The sequence below is a fragment of the Dendrobates tinctorius genome, unplaced genomic scaffold, assembly GCF_039654945.1.
Source record: "Dendrobates tinctorius isolate UK_male_01 unplaced genomic scaffold, ASM3965494v1 ptg000062l, whole genome shotgun sequence".
Classification (NCBI taxonomy): domain Eukaryota; kingdom Metazoa; phylum Chordata; class Amphibia; order Anura; family Dendrobatidae; genus Dendrobates; species Dendrobates tinctorius.
Window position 1 is genome coordinate 35,319,207 of NW_027361730.1, and position 19,264 is coordinate 35,338,470.

General features: G+C 43.0%; 1 protein-coding gene across 6 annotated transcripts in view; it reads right to left on the bottom strand.

Annotated features, from left to right (window-relative positions):
• The window catches only part of CSNK1G1 (casein kinase 1 gamma 1), a 79,585-nt gene that overhangs the window by 45,630 nt on the left and 14,691 nt on the right, over positions 1-19,264 (bottom strand). For all 6 annotated transcript variants that reach the window (XM_073579518.1, XM_073579519.1, XM_073579521.1 and 3 more), the window contains exon 2: positions 4,365-4,754. In XM_073579518.1, the coding sequence (XP_073435619.1) occupies positions 4,365-4,545 (181 nt within the window). In that variant the 5' untranslated portion in view covers positions 4,546-4,754. The remainder of the gene's footprint in view (positions 1-4,364; positions 4,755-19,264) is intronic.

Consider the following 19,264-nt stretch of genomic DNA (forward strand, 5'->3'; position numbering starts at 1 on the left):
GGGGCTTAACCCTTTTAATCTCTGATGTTACTATACTTAGCAGTCCATTGGGACATCGCATTCAGCGACATCCCCGCTTAGTCACATAACGTAGGCTGTCAATGCCAAAATCAGTCCACCCACTGGATATGTAGGGAGAGAAAAAAAAAAAAAAAAAAAAGGTACTTAAAAATTAATAAGATACAAGTTAGGCCGGGGTCACACTGGCGAGGAATACGGCTGAGTGAGAGGTGCTAAAAGCACGCATTACACACGGACCAATGATTCTCTATGGGGCCCCTCGCACCAGCCGTATATTTCTCATCCGTATTCTACGCTCCGTGCCAATCGCAGCATGCGGAGATTGTCAGCGTACTACGGCCGTAGTACACCAATGCAAGTCTATGGGTGCGCAAAAAATACGGATTACACACCGACCACACGTGTGACTTGCGAGAAATACGCACCCGGTGTCTTTTAGCAAAGGCGGCAATTCAGTGCGCTATACAGTAAACTCACACTGACAGGTTTAATAAAGAAACGAATGAATAGATATATACACATAGAATACATACATACATATATATATATATATATATATATATATATATATATATATATATATTTTATTTTTTTTTTTCTATATGTCTATATCTATTCTTTGGTTTCTGTTAGAAACCCTGTCATAGGGCTCCATTATATGTCCATTTTGCAAGCCTGCGAGAAAATCTCACCATACGGATGCCATACGGATACTTACATGCGCAAAATACGCGACCACACCTTGCTTACGGATGACATACGGAGCACTGTTTAGGGGCCATTCATCCGTATTACGCATGTAAAATACTGACCGTATTTTGCGTCGGTTAGTGTGACCCCGGCCTAATGCTGACTAACGCCAACAAAACTATAAATCAATTCACTCAGATATCTGGTGACCACAGGGAGAAGACACAGTTTCTTACCATGTCTGCCATTTCTGTTTAAGGCTACATTGACTTTAATTTGCGCTCTCTCCTGAACAGAAGCATTAGGAATGCCGATGAGACGCAACCACCACATGATGGCTGGGTTCCTTGAGGGTAGAGCAGAGCGGGTGTGCTTAGTAGGCCTAGATAACCTGTGCCAGTGAGGTGTGGCACATCAGGTCGTCGCTTACCTGTGACTGGGGAACCTCTGAATGCCCCAGTTATAGTGAAAAAATGAGCAATAAAACTTCTGAATATCCCCCAAATAGTGTTTTCTCACCTCCTCCGGAATATATATAACAAATATACAGTGCCTTGTGAAAGTATTCGGCTCCCTGGAACTTTTCAACCTTTTCCCACATATCATGCTTCAAACAAAGATTCCAAATGTAAATTTTTGGTGAAGAATCAACAACAAGTGGAACACAATTGTGAAGTTGAACGAAATTTATTGGTTATTTTAAATTTTTGTGGAAATTCAAAAACTGAAAAGTGGGGCGTGCAATATTATTCGGCCCCTTTAACTTAATACTTTGTTGCGCTACCTTTTGCTGCGATTACAGCTGCAAGTCGCTTGGGGTATGTCTCTATCAGTTTTGTATATCGAGAGACTGAAATTCTTCCCCATTCTTCCTTGGCAAACAGCTCGAGCTCAGTGAGGTTTGATGGAGATTGTTTGTGAACAGCAGATTTCAGCTCTTTCCACAGATTCTCGATGGGATTCAGGTCTGGACTGTGACTTGGCCATTCTAACACCTGGATACGTTTGTGAACCATTCCATTGTAGATTTTGCATTATGTTTGGTATCATTGTCTTGTTGGAAGACAAATCTCTGTCCCAGTCTCAGGTCTTTTGCAGACTCCAACAGGTTTTCTTCAAGAATGGTCCTGCATTTGGCTCCATCCATCTTCCCATCAATTTTAACCATCTTCCTGTCCCTGCTGAAGAAAAGCAGCCCCAAGCCATGATGCTGCCACCACCACCACCATGTTTGACAGTGGGGATGGTATGTTCAGGGTGATGAGCTGTGTTTCCTTTACGCCAAACATATCGATTGACATTGTTGCCAAAAAGTTCGATTTTGGTTTCATTGACCAGAGCACCTTCTTCCACATGTTTGGTGTGTCTCCCAGATGGCTTGTTGCAAACTCTAAATGACAATTTTTATGGATATCTTTGAGAAATGGCTTTCTTCTTGCCACTCTTCCATAAAGGCCAGATTTGTGCAGTGTACGACTGATAGTTGTCCTATGGACAGACTGACCCACCTCAGCTGTAGATCTCTGCAGTTCATCCAGAGTGATCATGGGCCTCTTGGCTGCATTTCTGATCAGTCTTCTCCTTGTTTGAGATGAAAGTTTAGAGGGACGGCCGGGTCTTGGTAGATTTGCAGTGGTATGATATTCCTTCCATTTCAATATGATCGCTTGCACAGTTGCTCCTTGGGATGTTTAAAGTTTTGGAAATCATTTTGTACCCAAATCCGGGTTTAAACTTGTCCACAACAGTATCACGGACCTGCCTGTTGTGTTCCTTGGTCTTCTGGATGCTCTCTGTGCATCAAACAGAACCCTGAGACTATCACAGAGCAGGTGCATTTATAAGGAGACTTGATTACACACAGGTGGATTATATTTATCATCATTAGTAATCTAGGAGAACATTGGATCATTCAGAGATCCACAATGAACTTCTGGAGTGAGCTTGCTGCACTGAAAGTAAAGGGGCCAAATAATATTGCACGCCCCACTTTTCAGTTTTTGAATTTGCACAAGAATTTAAAATAACCAATAAATTTCGTTCAATTTCACAATTGTGTCCCACTTGTTGTTGATTCTTCACCAAAAAGTTACATTTGGTATCTTTATGTTTGAATCTTGATATGTGGGAAAAGGTTGAAATGTTCCAGGGGGCCGAATATTTTCGCAAGGCACTGTAAGTAATATGTAGAACGATTTCTTCTGAAACATTTTATTGAATTATTACAAAACAAAAACCTATATATATTAGCTATCCATATGACCATAATAACCTCAAGAAACATTCCATAGGTTGTTTATCTTTACTTGTTAACATTATTAAAACAAAAAAAAAAAAAAAAAAAAAAAGATTCTCCAGAATAAAACAAAAAGATAACTGCTAGCTGCTGAAATTGAAGACAATTTTTCTATGAACCTTAAAGGTGTATTCTGGTTGCGTAAATCACTGTTCCCCCACTGCAGTAGGTATTTTTTTTTTCAACCAAAGTGCACTTTCCTCACCCTTGTAAGGTCCAGTGCCGAGTGTTGACCACTGCTTCCAGTCTCTGTTACGGTCTGTACCGTAAAGAGTCACATTGACTTGACAGAACTGCAGCAGCCTAGCGAGCTCAGCTATTCGGGTTGTCAACTCAGGCACAGCCGCTCACCTCATATACTGGCTGCAGCACTGTTGACGGGACATCAGCACAGCAGAGACACATCGCTGGACCCAGGGAGGGTGACTAAAGCGTATATATATATATATTTTTTTTTTTTTTTTTTTTTTTTTTTATTATATTCGGGCAACCTTGAAAGAGTTCCCAAAACTGGGAAACCCCTTAAATGCCTTGCCTTTTCAGGCTATAGGTGATTAATGGTTTAAAGAATGTAAAGGCAGGAAAAAAAAAAAAACACAGCAAAATGTTTTTATACCTCATAAAAACCCTAATAGACAAACAATAATGAGATAGTCAATGCTAAAGAGAGACTTGTCCTAAAATTTGTATCCTGATGGAGGGGATAGTCAGTTTCATAAATAATATGTATCGCCGCCTGTTCACTGAACGTTCTCCTTTGTTTTTTTTTTGTTTGTTTTTTATGGCCTTCAACATGTTTGCCAAAGGTGAAAAAAATAAGACAGAATTTATGCTTTTTTTTTTTTTTTAAGCTGGAAGTGATACGGCCTACACAAAACCCTGATCTTAGCGTCATCAAGTCTGTTTGGAATTACACGGAGAGACAGAAGGAGTTGCTCACATCTACAGAAGCTCTGTGGTGAGTTCTCCATGATGTTTGGAACAACTGCTCTGCTGAGTTCCTTCACAAACTGTGTGCACGTGTAACTAGAAGGATTGATGCTCTCATGAGGTTTTGAATGCAAACCGTGGAAACACCAATCTGACTTGATTTAGGTTTTTTTTTTTCTTATTCCACTTTGTATTTTGTTAATTGATAATATACACATTACTTTTTCTAAGGCATTCTTTGCAACATTTTTTCGACACCTGTCCAAAACATTTGCACAATACTGTATATACACACGCACACATATAATAAACCCATGAGCTCTGCTCCATCCAAGCTACGGTATATCTGGTAGCTCAACAATTTCAAGTATAGCAGAAGAACAAGAGGGCTACAAGAATAATGTGCCTAGGATTTCTGTCACCTTACCTAACCGTAGTTCCCCGAAGTTTCCACAGCCAATCTTCTTTCCCACCCTAAAGTTGGGTCCCACCATAAGAACTCCTGAGGAGGTGGTCGAGCTGGACGGCCGGGAGCTATGACCAGTCCGTACTGGCAAAGCTTTCGTTGCTCGTGGTCGGTCATCCTTCTCCCTGTTGCTATGGTCCATGTTAATATACCATAAGAGCTATTCCTCTAAATCCCAGCTGATGCTAGGAGACTGCCAATCCACAGAAGCAGAAAAACAAGGGTGGACCAAAAATGACCCCGCAGAGTATCCCCAGGGCCGAAGAAGCTGATCACATCACAGCACAGATTTGCCAAGGTACCATCTCACATCCACACAGCAAGGTCATGATGGAGGCTTCTCATTGTATCCTTTGGGAAGAAAGAAAAAACTGTTAGTAAACCCACCCATTTTTAATAACGTCAATTGATTTAAACAGAGTGAATGGAAAAGCAAAAGACAGCCCTCCATGAAACCCAAATAAAATACACCAGCACATTCTTAAGAGTTTTTGAGAGCCACATTGATTGGACACCTCTTTCTTCAGGAGCGCACTATTCCCCCTACCTCCCCTGCTCCTGTCTGCCAGGGTGGTAGCGCGCCTTCTGGAGACAGACAGTTCTGACCGGGGACATGGTGCACGGCTGTTCCAACAACACGGGAAAAGCTTAGATACAAAAACTGGCAAGATCAGCTTCAGAGCACTGTGTACAGGCACCAAGACAAAGCATACAAGCCATTGCTCCTAGCCTAGGAAGGGGGCACGTAACCTAGGCAACAGGCAGTATACAACAGAATCAAAAATCCCTTCGTTCTGGAGACCAATTTAATGAGAGGTAAAACAGTAAACTTTCTTTTTCGTACAAGAACTTTGTAACTTTACCCATTTAATAACATGAGAAGCCTTTTTTATGAGCGATTTATGAAGTGTGTCACACAATTTAATGGATTAAACTATCAAATAAGAAGATCATAACATTGGTAAAAAAAAAAAGGGAGGGGGATCCAAACAATTCAATTACACCACATACGTTAGCTTTGTGCAATAACTATTATCCAGATTTTCGGCGTTCTGTAAACTAGCTTCCATGTTTGCCAACATTCAGGGAAATGTTTCATGGCCGTTATTGACTCGTCTGTGCTTTATGTTTAGTTATGATGCAAAATAAGTAAAACTAATTGTTTCACTGCCTTTGATCGTTCTTTAGGCTTTAATCTTAAAATCTGAAATGATAAAATCTTAAGGCACTGCATTAATCAGCCTGGCGGGTGTACACAGCGCAGCTTTCACTGTCATATATCAGTGCCTGTTCCAGAGGAAAGCTTCCTCCCCTTGTGCGGCTATAAATATCGCCTGCATCCTACCCCTGCCTGCTGCTGGCCAACTCCGCACATCAAAGCACTTATTAACCTGGGTGGTGGTTTCCCAGATCTATCCATTTCCTTGATGAATGTCTCAACCCTGTACCGACCCACAGCCAGCAATCACTGCTGACAACACAAAAAACACGTACAAGAAGAATACTCTGTACAAGAAGATGCCAAGAATACAAGGGAAAAAACAGGAGAAGAGAGCGCAAAAAGGGAACCCAACAGGCACAGCACAGACCGAACACTATGCAGACACCGTTCTGCCACCCATGGGACAGACAGTCACTTCACAGCTTAGAAAGAAAAGAGCAACACTGGTTACAGGATACTTCCAAAGTGTTGTGGGTATTTCTGATGGCAAGAGTTGTTCAGATCATCATAAATACTAAAAAGACAAGGAAAAAAACATTAAAAAAAAAAAGTTTACTAAAAGGGAATCTGTCAAACATTTTTTGTGATATGATGTAAAGATTTCATTCAATTTAGTGTCACATAAGCATTATAGCTGTACTTTTGATACCCCCTGACTCCCCACCTTTGATGCATAAATAACGTTTTAAGCTCTCCTGCGGTGTATGGAAATCACAGCGGTCCGCTCCGATGGGCGGGGCTTAGTCTTCTCTCCCCCCCCTCCTAGGCTTGCTGTACATAGTGATCTTTGAATATCACAGATCCTGTAGAGGTGACGCATGCGCGCATTGAAATGTCCTCCCGCGCGTACGCAGTATGCTTTGCCCAACTGAGGACAAAGCATAAAATCATTATTGCGCATGTGCCGGCATACGCCATTACGTTCTATGGCCTGGAAGTATCGCATAGAATGGGCCATAAAACGTAATGGCATATGCCGACACATGCCCACAGTTGGGCAAAGCATACTGCGCACGCATGGGAGGACATGTCAATGAGCGCGCACGGCACCTCTACGGGATCTGTGATATTCACAGATCACAATACGTACAGCAAGGCGAGGAGGAAGGAGAATAAGGCCTCCTTCACACGTACCTTTTTTTGGCGTTTCCGCGGTAGTATTTTCCGCGCATTTGTCGCGAAAACACGAAAAATAAGCATCCCATGCATTCCTATGCAATTCCACAATGCTGTGCTAATGCTGCATTTTTTACCGCGGCGGAATCGCTTCGCAGTAAAAAACGCAGCACCCTCATTAATTTCGTGGAATCGCGGCGATCCCGCACCCATAGGAATGCATTGTTCTGCTTACTTTCCGCATGTGGCTGTGCACACCATGCGAAAAGTAAGAAGAACATTTGCGGATGGTACCCACGGTCCGGAGGAGAGGAGACTGTCCTCCGGGCTTTGGGTACCATATCCCTGTAAAAAATAGAATTTAAAATAAAAAATATTGTTATTCTCACCTTCCGACGTCAAGCGCAGCCTTCCCGCCTCTCTCCACGCTCCCGGTCCCAGTAAGCCTTTGCAAGCGATGACGTCCGTTCTCGCGGTCATTCACGTGACGTCATCGCGAATGACCACGAGACGTCGCGATCCCGTGAGAACGGACGTCATCGCGGTAATTGTCGCAAAGGATTACTGGGACCGGGAGCGTGGAGGCGGGAAGGCTGCGCGGGACATCGGAAAGTGAGAACAATATTTTTTTTTTCATTATTTTTTACATTCTATCCTTTACTATTGATGCCGCATAGGCAGCCTCAATAGTAAAAAGTTGGTCACACTCGTCAAACACTATGTTTGACGAGTGTGACCAACCTGTCAATCAGTTCTCCAAGCGATGCTCCAGATCGCTTGGAAAATGCTAGCAATTCTGCAAGCTAATTACGCTTGCAAAATGCTAGTTTTTCCGCGGGAATTTAAAATGCGATTTTCCGGCGGAATGGAATTCCGGCGGTAATTTCTGCAAGAGTTCCGCTACGTGTGAACCCAGCCTAAGCCCCGTTCATCGGACCGGACAGCGGAGATTTACATACACCGCAGGAGAGCTAAAAACGGTATTTATGCATCAACGGTGGGGAGTCAGGGGGTATCAAAAGTACTGCTATAATGCTTATGTGACACTAAATTGAATGATATCTTTACATCATATCATAAAAAATGGGTGACAGATTCCCTTTAAATCTGTCTTCTTGAACACAGGTATCTTTAAGAGCAGATTCAGCGGTCTGGCCATTATAATTTTCATAAAAACAACTCTAGGTGGCTGCAGTTTTCAGAATGCTTTGCTCATACTTCACAGTGTCAGGATTCTCCGATGTAGCAGGTAAGAATGGGCAATTTGCATACTTCCAGCCACATTCCAACTAGATGTGCTCGGCCTTGCTCAATTCATTTGTGTAGTAGGCATGGGAAATCGCATATTTGCAGGCACATGACGGCCTGCGACACTTACCTGTGACTTGCAGCTGCAGCATTGTAATTCCACGCATTCACCGTCCATTCCCTTGGCTATGTGAAACTTATCCACCCTTCTATGGGCAGTCTTCATCGATCATCTCTGCGCAGGCAAGTCTCTCTCTTGCGCATTGACTCTCTGGCGCCTGAGCAGAAGATCGATGAAGACTCTGCCTATAGAAGGGCGGATAAGTTTCACATAGCCACGTGAGTGGATGGTGCATGCGTGGGATTACAACTAGAGATGAGTGAATCTGATTGTGTCAGTGCTTATTCTGCAAGCTATAGTGCTTACCGAATAAGGTACAGAGGGAAGCCGGCTCCGTGGATCTCATCCGCTGAACAGCTGCTCGGCGCTGCAGCTGCATGTGTCGCAGCTGTGTGACAGTCACAGCACAAGCATGGAGAAGCCAACAAACAGGCTCTCCATGCATATGCTGCGAGAGTGACACAGCCGTGACACATGCAGCTGCGGAGCCGAACAGCTGGTCACCCAGCACGATCCAGGTTCCCTCTGCAGCTTATTCGGTAAGCGCTATAGCTTGCCTAATAGGCCATGACCCAATCAAATTCGCTCATCTCTACTTACGATGCCGCTACTGCAAGTCACAGGTCAGTGTGACATACATGGAACGGGGGTGCCATTATTATAGAGGCGCGGCAGGGATTTCTTCCAGGCACGGCACGCCCCGAAGCCTGTAAGAAATTAAGGATATGTGCACACGATTACTAAATGCTGCGAGTTGGACGCTGCGTACTTGCAGCATCCAACCTGCAGCGGCCAGATGTTCCAGCATAGTGGATGGGATTTCAAGAAATCCCATGTCCACTATGGGTCCACAGACGCCCGCAGATCACTCGTGGAGAATGACATACGGCGCGTCTCCGCAAGATAAATTTCACAAATAGAATGTATTGGACGCAGTGAATCCACATGGTTCAGTCAACACATGCAGATTCACCTGCATTCAATAGACGGCAGCGCTTTGGACGCAGCGGATATGCGTTGCGTCCAAAGCGCTGCCACTTCGGATTTTGTGAACATACCCCAAAATAAAACATTATAGATGAACTTCACCATATCTACACCGCAGCTATGAGGCAGATAAGACTGGCTTAAGCATTCTGTTAACTGTAAGCTCGGAGTAACAGCGAAAATCGTCTAGACGGTGACAGATTCCCTTTAAGAGCTCCATTTACTATATTATCTTACATCAGTGAGCGCCTAAAATGTGAAAATTCCCTTTATATTATTTTACTGAGGCCAATACCCCTACACTAGGAGGAAGCTATGAACAAGTGATAAATATATTAAATGGGGAAACTTCTATAAAATTAACTATTCAAAATTCCCTTATTTGCCTGTAAGTACCATATATATGTGGCAGGTACCAGGCGATCAAATTTTTCTCACTAACGCCAAGCAGCATTTCAGTAAGGGCTTGTGCACATGTTAAGTATTTGGTGCAAAATTCTGCATCTCTTGGCAGGGAAAAAACACTTTTTTGCCTCGTTTTTAGGGAAGATTTTTTTCCCCACTCATTAGTATGGGTGAAATCTGCAGCAAAAGCGCTGAAAGAATGGACATGCTGCAGATTTAAATCTGCGAGTCACAAATAAGCAATGACTGCAGGAGACTTGAGGAGCATTATTCACTGGCAGCAGGATTCCCTTTGGGCTTGGCGACAAATCTGCACTGAAAAAATGCAGCAAAATGCGATGTGTGCACACAGTCTAAACATTCTTTGAATAGCAGCCCATGGCGTTTGTCATATAAACAGACTTCTGCAATAAAGTAGCCCGACTGAAAGCTGCCTGTGGTTTGGCCAGCATGAATCACACGCTAGGTCCCCTTTAATACCCAGCAGCCAATTAGAAGAGACAGAGCTGCAGAGAGGAGTGACTGCAGAATCATGAACCAATGAGGAGACAGGAGGCGTGTCTCAGACCACCCAGTATTAAGCAACCATCTCTGAGCTTTTGAATAATTATATATCAAAAAGAACCTGAAGACCTACCTCTTCCGACAAGCCTACAACCTGCAGTAACCACCGATTGACCAATCCTCACCCATCCCATGTAGATTGTGAGCCCTCATGGGCAAGGTCCTCTCTCCTCCTGTACCAGTCGTGACTTGTACCGTTTAAGACTACAGTAGTTCTTTTTATTATGTATCCCCCCCCACATGTAGAGTGCCATGGAATAAAAGGCACAATAATAATAAAATTATATATATATATATATATATATATATATATATGAAAATAGAAAATATGGAAACCTTACAGACTTGGGTTTTCATTGGCTGTGAGACATCATCAACATAAATGCTTGAAATACATCACTCTGTAATGACTCTATATATAGGAGGATCACTTTTTGTATTGAAGAATTGAAATAAATTAACTTTTTCATGATATTCTAATTTTGTGAGAAGCACCTGTGTTGTATATGCAAGTGTGTGTGCACACACCAGAATGCAAATGAAAACGGCAGTGAGGGGTTATATGGTAACAACTTTGCAATTTAGAAAAAAAAAAAAAAAAAGGAAATAAAAAGTGCAGAATTCTTTCCACTGTGGCATAAGAACCCTACAGGAGCACCTTGCAGCCGTATTTGAGTGCCGTGTTCCCTTTTCTACTCCTTCATAAGAGTGGCGTACTGTCCTCATTTGTAGCTTTATAAGGAATAAACGTCTGGTGCAAATTCTAAATGTCGTATGGCAGATAATTCTACAGCCAAAAAAAAGGTCTCGAAGTTCACATTAGCATAAAATCAGACGTGGAGTACGTCATGGATTTCTTGAAAATCCTGTTCTACTTTCCATATTAACCAGCCACAACAGTAGCACCAACCTTCTACAAAAGCCCAGTAGGGCAGGATGGCAAAATGCTAAAATGACCCGATTTAAACACTTAAGTGAAGGAATAGCATTTCCAAGCAGATGATTAAAATAAGAATAGTGGTAGGAAATTAACGACCTTGTTTTATACGTACAATTGAGCAGACTAGCGATTTTTTAGGAAAAGCTAAACAATACGGTAAAAGGCTTATAGTCTTCAGACCAGGATCATTCACGATACTTAAACATCAAGCAGTCATGAGTGGGGTGAACATGAACCATGAATCGGATGGGTTGGATTTTCCTGTATGCTTCTATTCATCTAGAACTTCCACCAAATTGTTCTTCTGAAAGGTAACAGGACACGTTACATCTTTCTGCTGCCCTCTTCCCTTTCTCACGTTCTCATGCCTCACTTTCCCAGTGGTTATAGGCTTTCCTTATAGGTGACTATAATGTCTATAAAAACAAACATCCACGACTGTAATAACCATGGGGGGATTTTTTGGGGGATAGTTCTGTTGGGTAAAATATTTAGAGTTTATGCTGCACTGGACACTTTTCAGATACGTTGCTTTTTTTTTTGCAGCAACAAAAATAGTGCTATGTAACTATTTGTAGCAGAGACAAAAACAGACACTATGACTAATGTGTGAACACTGCCTTAGTGTTTTCTTTAATACTGTTCTGTGACTTTATACTAAGCCCATATACTGCTCTGTATGCATACTCAGGAAGAAGCCAAGCGCTTCTGTCTGCTCATCAGCGCAATGCAGAGCGGATTTTCGGGAGATTGCTGAGGGTTTCTCTTTGTGTAATGATAATGTAGTAGGTGTTCTACAAGTATTTCACGAGATTACAGATTACTCATCACCCAGAGATAGGACTCCCATTTTACTGTCCTCCTCCAAAAATACTGCCTTTTATTGCTATTAAATACTGATTTAGTAATACTATGAGTGTCACCACCAAAACCCAAATTAAACTTCTTAAAACAGTTTTACATTATAAAACCTGAACTATAAAAACCATAGCAGCAAAACACATTCAGTGCGCTAGTGCCGGAGAAATTACTTTTATGTTATAACCAAAGGAGGTACTTCTGGTGCACCCTTGGCGTGGTCAAGGGCTCAATGCACCATTATGCTCCTATATTGACAGTGCTCGCCATCCCACAGCGAAAGCTGCCAGAACCCAATTTGTAGTATACAGACACTGAAGGATCAAGTGCATGCCTTGCCCGCCGTCTGCCACTTGCTACACCAATATTGGAAATCTAGCAAGTGGTGGCTGCAGACAGGAGCCAGGGATTGGACGCTAGGCTCCTGTGTCACAGTACCGCACACAGTACAGGCAGCGCTCGCTGTGGGAAATGGTGCACCAAAGCATCTTATATTTTCATATTAATTAAAAGTCATTCTCTGCCAATAAAACGTTAAAACATACATGGTCAGTATTTTTAGAGGGGCCAAGCCCGCTAAATAACTGTTTAATTAGTTTACTATGCGTTTTGGGGGTGACAGACTCCCTTTAACTTGTCAAACACAATACTTTATTAACATAGGCATACAGCACGTCATCTTACAAATGAAGGATTGCTACATGTACAGTGCTGCAGAATCAGAAACCCCATTAGTATGTGGATGTTACACCAAACTTCCCAAGTAAGGTCAGTCCCTGCCATGTACAGCTGTGCTCAAAAGTTTACATACCCCGGCAGAATTTTTGCTTTTTTGGCCTTTTTTCAGATCATATGTATGATAACCACAAAACTTTTACTCCACTCATGGTTAGTGGTTGGATGAAGCCATTTATTGTCAAACTACTGTGTTTTCTCTTTTTAAGTCATAATGACAACCCAAAATATCCAAATGACCCTGATCAAAAGTTTACATACCCTAGTGACTTCGGCCTGATAACATGCACAGAAGTTGACACAAATGGGTTTGGTTACTAAAGGTAACATCCTCACCTGTGACCTGTTTGCTTGTAATCAGTGTGTGTGTGCATAAAAGCGGAGTGAATTTCTGGGGTCCAGACAGACTCTTGCATCTTTCATCCAGCCACTGACGTTTCTGGACTACAGAAAAAGACATTACAAACAGAGTGATGTATTTCTAGTGTTTATTTCTGTTAATGTTGATAATTATGGCTTACATCCTATGAAAACCCAAAAGTCATTATCTCAGTAAATTAGAATACCAGCTTGAAAAATTATTTTAAGATCCGAAATGTTGGCCTACTGAAATGTATGTTCAGTAAATGCACTTAAACTTGGTTGGGGCTCCTTTTGCATCAATTACTGCATCAATGCGGCGTGGCATGAAGGCGATCAGCCTGTGGCACTGCTGAGGTGTTATGGAGGCCCAGGTTGCTTTGATAGCAGCCTTCAGCTCGTCTGCATTGTTGGGTCTGGTGTCTCATCTTCCTCTTGACAATATCCGATAGATTCTCTATGGGGTTAAGGTCAGGTGAGTTTGCTGGCCAATCAAGCACAGTGATACTGTTGTTTTTAAACCAGGTATTGGAACTTTTGGCAGTGTGGACAGGTGCCAAGTCCTGCTGGAGAATTAAATTTCCATCTCCAAAAAGCTTGTCGGCAGAGGGAAGCATGAACTGCTCTAAAATTTCCTGGTAGACGGCTGCGCTGACTTTGGTCTTGATGAAACATAGTGGACCTACACCAGCAGATGACATGGCTCCTCAAACCATCACTGATTGTGGAAACTTCACACTAGACCTCAAGTAGCTTGGATTGTGGCCTCTCCACTCTTCCTCCAGACTGTACGACCTTGATTTCCAAAATAAATGCAAAATTTACTTTCATCTGAAAGCAACACCTTGGACCACTGAGCAACAGTCCAGTTTTTTTCTCCTTGGCTCAGGTAAGACGCTTCTGGTGTTTTCTAATGCTCATCAGTGGCTTGACACAAGGAATGTGACACTTGTAGCCCATGTCCTGGATACGTCTGTGTGGTGGTTCTTGAAGAAATGACTCCAGCAGCAGTCCACTCCTTGTGAATTACCCCCCAAATTTTTGAATGGCCTTTTCTTAACAATCCTTTCAAGGCTGTGGTTATCCCAGTTGCTTGTGCACCTTTTTCTACCTCACTTTTTCCTTCCACTCAACTTTCCGTTAATATACTTGGATACAGCACTCTGTGAACAGCCAGCTTCTTTAGCAATGACCTTTTGTGGCTTACCCTCCTTGTGGAGTGTGTCAATGACTGCCTTCTGGACACCTGTAAAGTCAGCAGTCTTCCCCATGATTGTGGAGCCTACGGAAACCAGCTAAGGGACCTTTTTAAACACTTAGGAAGCCTATGCCTGTATTTTTTGTTAATTTTTCTAATTTACTGAGATAATGACTTTTGGGTAATCATCAACATTAACAGAAATAAACACTTGAAATAGATCACTCTGTCTGTAATGACTCTATATAATATAAGAGTTTCACTTTTTGTATTTAAGAACTGAAAAATTAACTTTATGATGATATTCTAATTTTGTGAGAAGCAATTGGGTAATATATCGTACATTAATAAAATAATGTATGGGCAGCAACAAAAAAAAAAAAAAAATCTGAATTGTTCTGCTACAACACCAATAAAGGAAGATGCTAAATTACACAACACTTTCCTACGGAAATGGTTAATCAGCTTATATTTGTAGATCAGTAAGGTTTCATCAGGAATAGCATAGGGCAGATTTCCAAGTCAAAGCTTTGGTTTTAAAATCAATAGTACCAGATGATGGTGAGAAGACCCTTTCATCCAGCGCCACTGTCCGTTGTGTAGAAATGAGCTCATACAGTAATCGGCCCATTTATTATTGAACAGCCTAAAAGGACAGATGAGTCATTAAGTAGTGCATTAAGGAGACTGGACATCACCAAGCAGACGGACACACACTGCGCTAGAACACTACCAAAAAGGATTTACTTGATGTAGACACAAAAAAAAAGAAAAATGTGGTTAAACTCATAATTACTTCAAAGTGTGACATAAAATTAACAATACGTTTTAGGACAGCAGAAATAGTAAACTATTTGATATTTTTAATGAGCTGAAGCATGGCCAAAATGATTCGAGGGGCAAATAGCACGCTGTACATGCATTCCATAAACAATGCAAAAATGCACAGTTTGTAACGAGACATGCGGATACATCCATTGCCATGCAGCACATTGGAATGGTATTGGAGTTGGGTTGGAAAATTCAAGTGATAAGTTCTGATGTAAACTGTTGACTGTAAGGCTCGTTTTCCCCTGCCGACCGCGGTCATTTAACGACTGCCGATTGGCATGAGTATAGCCTATCGGCAGTTGATGGACTCTCTAGACAGGTCGTCCACAAATTTTTGTGCACCGTTATCAGAACATCACCTGTATATACGGGACCATGTGCTGCCGGGACAATGATTTTAATGTCAACGTGAACAATACACATTCAATCACTCAATAAATGGGCGATTGCCGACATGTTTATACAAGTTAACTGTCAAATGAGCATTCTGATTACTGCTCATTCTAAATTATGAGCTAGTCTAAACGGTACTAAACACTGCCCCTCCTTTCTTCCTCATATCTACCACCCCCATTTACCATGTTTATTACCCTTCCCATGCACTGAACTGTGCTAATGATCTAAAATTAAAATCCCCCATAATGGGAACCTTCCATTCCTCTTTTTAAAAATATTTGTGCTGCACCAGCTTTGTGGAATACACTACCCCAAACAAGCAGAATAAAGGTCCATTTAAAAGAGCTGATAATCGGGAACAAGCATGATACTTGCTGATTTCTAGCATGTTTACCCAAGCTGATCACCCACATTAAATTATTATCAGCAGCTCCTCATCCTCTGAACAGGAAATGTACTGCCGATTACAATATTTTATGTGCGCAGAATGACTGGATTAATGATCATTTTATGCACATAGAATCCCATGCGACCAGGCCATTAAACAACTGCTGACCGGTTTGGAAATATCAGATCCACAGTGATTTAAAGGGCAGCGGCTGCAGAATGTGCTAGTGACCCATAAACTGCAATGATTATTATTACAGATATCACATTGGAAATGTGACCTTGTCGTAACCCACCGGTCACATGATACAAAACTGATGTCATTTTGTTGATAAACACTAATGCATTGTGTAATCAATATACACGAAAGGAAGCCAGCGGGATCCAGAATAACACAGGTATGCCGGCGAGTCGGGGGTTATTTCCGAGACTGCTACCTGCGACTGCATCCATACATCCAGAAGACAGTGAAATTACCTCCCATGCTCATTACTGTGTAGAGGAAAGCAAGGAAAAGCTTCCATGAGTGGGTGTCATGCAATTATGTTACCCACATGAATTCAGGAGAGGAGGAACATTGTGACGAGCGCAGAACGCTCAGCACGAGCTCTCTGCCTGGAACAAAGCCCCCCCACCCTGCAGAAAGCAAAGCGGAGGAGAAAAGGCCTAGTGTGCCCACATGACACAATCAATACAACCATTTTTAACTCGCTAGGACTGGCCCTCATTAATATTACAAGACTGTATAACATGACCGTGCACAGCGGACTAACCAGCCAAGAGACGCGCTAAAATTCATCAGCAGATATTTCGGGGAAGTGTGTGGGGATTTATACCCAAACTATCTGCAGAAGTTACACCGTACTTCCGCTGCCACCGAAAATAAGAGGGCTGGACAGACCGAGCATATTCGGAATCAATTAACGGGGCTGATAAATTATTACAATCTTACAGAGCACCAATCTTCCTTGCAGCCAGAGAATGAGAACAAAGCTTCGACCCCAACTGAGGCATTTTACTCCCCTACTTTGCTGCAGTCTATCAGTACAGGAGAGAGGACTGTGCCCCCCCCCGTACAGCGAGCAGACACAGGGCGGCATGGGGGCCGAAAGCAAAACATTTTTTTCCCCCTATTGACTGATGGCAAACAAAGATGTTCAAAATTGTGAGGAACTGAAACGCGGTCTTTACTAAAGCTGCAGAGCGTGTTATACAATGAAAGCACCACTGAAGGGGAGAGGATCAGTTTTTGTTTTTCATTTTACAGCTGTAGTGTTTTCACAAACAGAAGTTCTCCGGCCCACGTCTAATACTTACCAGCCGCTGTCTTTATCGGGTATCAGTGCCGCTCTGGTGGTCTTCCGCAGGCTGTGACCTGCCGGATCGCTCCAGTGTTTGCTGTGAGAACTCAATGCAAGTCTATCAGAGCCAAACGAGACCCTCAGACTTAGGCCGGGGTCACACTTGCTTAGTTCATTGGGTGCCGTAGATGGGAAGCCATTTTTCATTTCTTCAAACGTAAACTTGTTACCAAGTTTTTACTACCCATCTTAGAGTAGCATGATGTTGGGGCTGAGACCCAGAGTCCACTGATGTGTCACTTGCTGGGCTGCTTGCTGCAGTTTTGATAAAATCCCTGTTTTATCTGCTGCAGATCTCCCAGTTCTCTGAATGCTGTACAGAGGCAGAAAACTATCAATCGCGGTGGGGCTGGGTTATATAGAGCTCATCAATATGGAGGACTAGCAGGCAGCAAGTTTATTAAATTATAGCAAGCAGCCAAGTAAGTGTTATCACTGGTATCAGGGTCTCTGCAGCTACATTATGCTGCTCTCCAATTAGGTAGCAGATTCCCTTATTAATATTGCAAAGTTTACCGTGTTAAATATAGATAGGGCTCACATCACGTTTGCTAATCATGATTACCGGTACCATATAGGTTATTCTAGACAGCGAAAGCCATTGAAAAATTATACATTAAAAAAAAATCTAATATATAAAGCTAAATGTGTGTGTATGTATGTATGTATGCATGTATGTGTGTGTGTGTGTCCAGGATTGGCATCCGCACCGTCGCAGCTACAGCCACAAAATTTGGCAGTCACACGTCTGGACCCCGAGAGTGTCCTAGGCTATGTTGTGAGGCGAAATTTTAACCCCGCGCGTTCCAATTCACCAAACAATTTTGCCCCTATCTACATAATGGGGAAAAAGTGTGTGTGTATCACGCCCCGCCCCTCATTATGATGTCATAATGGTTGCCATGGCGACGCTGATGTCATCATAGGTTGCAAACCCCGCCGCTCATTATGATGTCATAATGGTTGACTATGGGATGGAGGATGTGTGATGGGTATATGGGCACTGGACTATGGGATGGAGGATATGTATGACAGGTATATGGGCACGGGACTATGGGATGGAGGATATGTATGACAGGTATATGGGCACGGGACTATGGGATGGCGAATATGCATGATGGTATATGGGCACGGGCCTATGGGATGGAGAATATGCATGATGGGTATGGGACTACGGGATGGAGGATGTGTGATGGGTATATGGGCATGGGACTATGGGATGGAGGATGTGTGATGGGTATATGGGCATGGGACTATGGGATGGAGGATGTGTGATGGGTATATGTGCACTCGACTATGGGATGGAGGATATGTATGATGGGTATATGGGCACGGGACTATGGGATGGAGGATGTGTATGATGGGTATATGGGCACGGGACTATGGGATGGTGGATATGTATGATGGGTATATGGGCACGGGACTATGGGATGGTGGATATGTATGATGGGTATATGGGCACGGGCCTATGGGATGGAGGATAATTATAATTTGTTATAACTAACCACAGTTAAGGGGGTTTTACACATAGCGATATCGCTAGCAATATCGCTAAAACGTCACTGATTTTGTGATGTTATAGCGATATCCCTATGTGTGATACTTACCTCCGACCGGCTCCCCCGCTGTCCATCGCTGATCACGCGAGATCGGGCGGCTCCATTTCTCGTCGTTCGCTTCCTGCTGGGCTTCCTGCTGTGACGACGAGTGACGTGTGGAGGCGGGCGGGAGGACGTCAGGATCGCTGTGTGTGAAAGGTGAGTATCGTGCGCTGCGTCGCTGCTACATCGCTGTGAGATCTTTCTGTGTGAAATCTCACTAGTGATCATTTAGCGATGCACCAGCGATCCTGACCGGGTCGTATCGCTGGTCGGATCGCTGGTGCATCGCTAAATGTAAAAGGGCCTTTAGTTACTATGCCTGGGCAGCGTCGGGCTCTTCAGCCAGTTATAAATAAAATGAAAGCCTGACTTAAGGCCCCGTCTCACTAAGCGATCTCGGTAGCACATCTGTGTAAACAGGACCTATACCAAGAACAACGACAGACTAAAGGCCCTGTCACACACAGCGATCTCGGTAGCGAGATCGCTGCTGAGTCACAGCTTTTGTGACGTAACAGCGATCTCACCAGC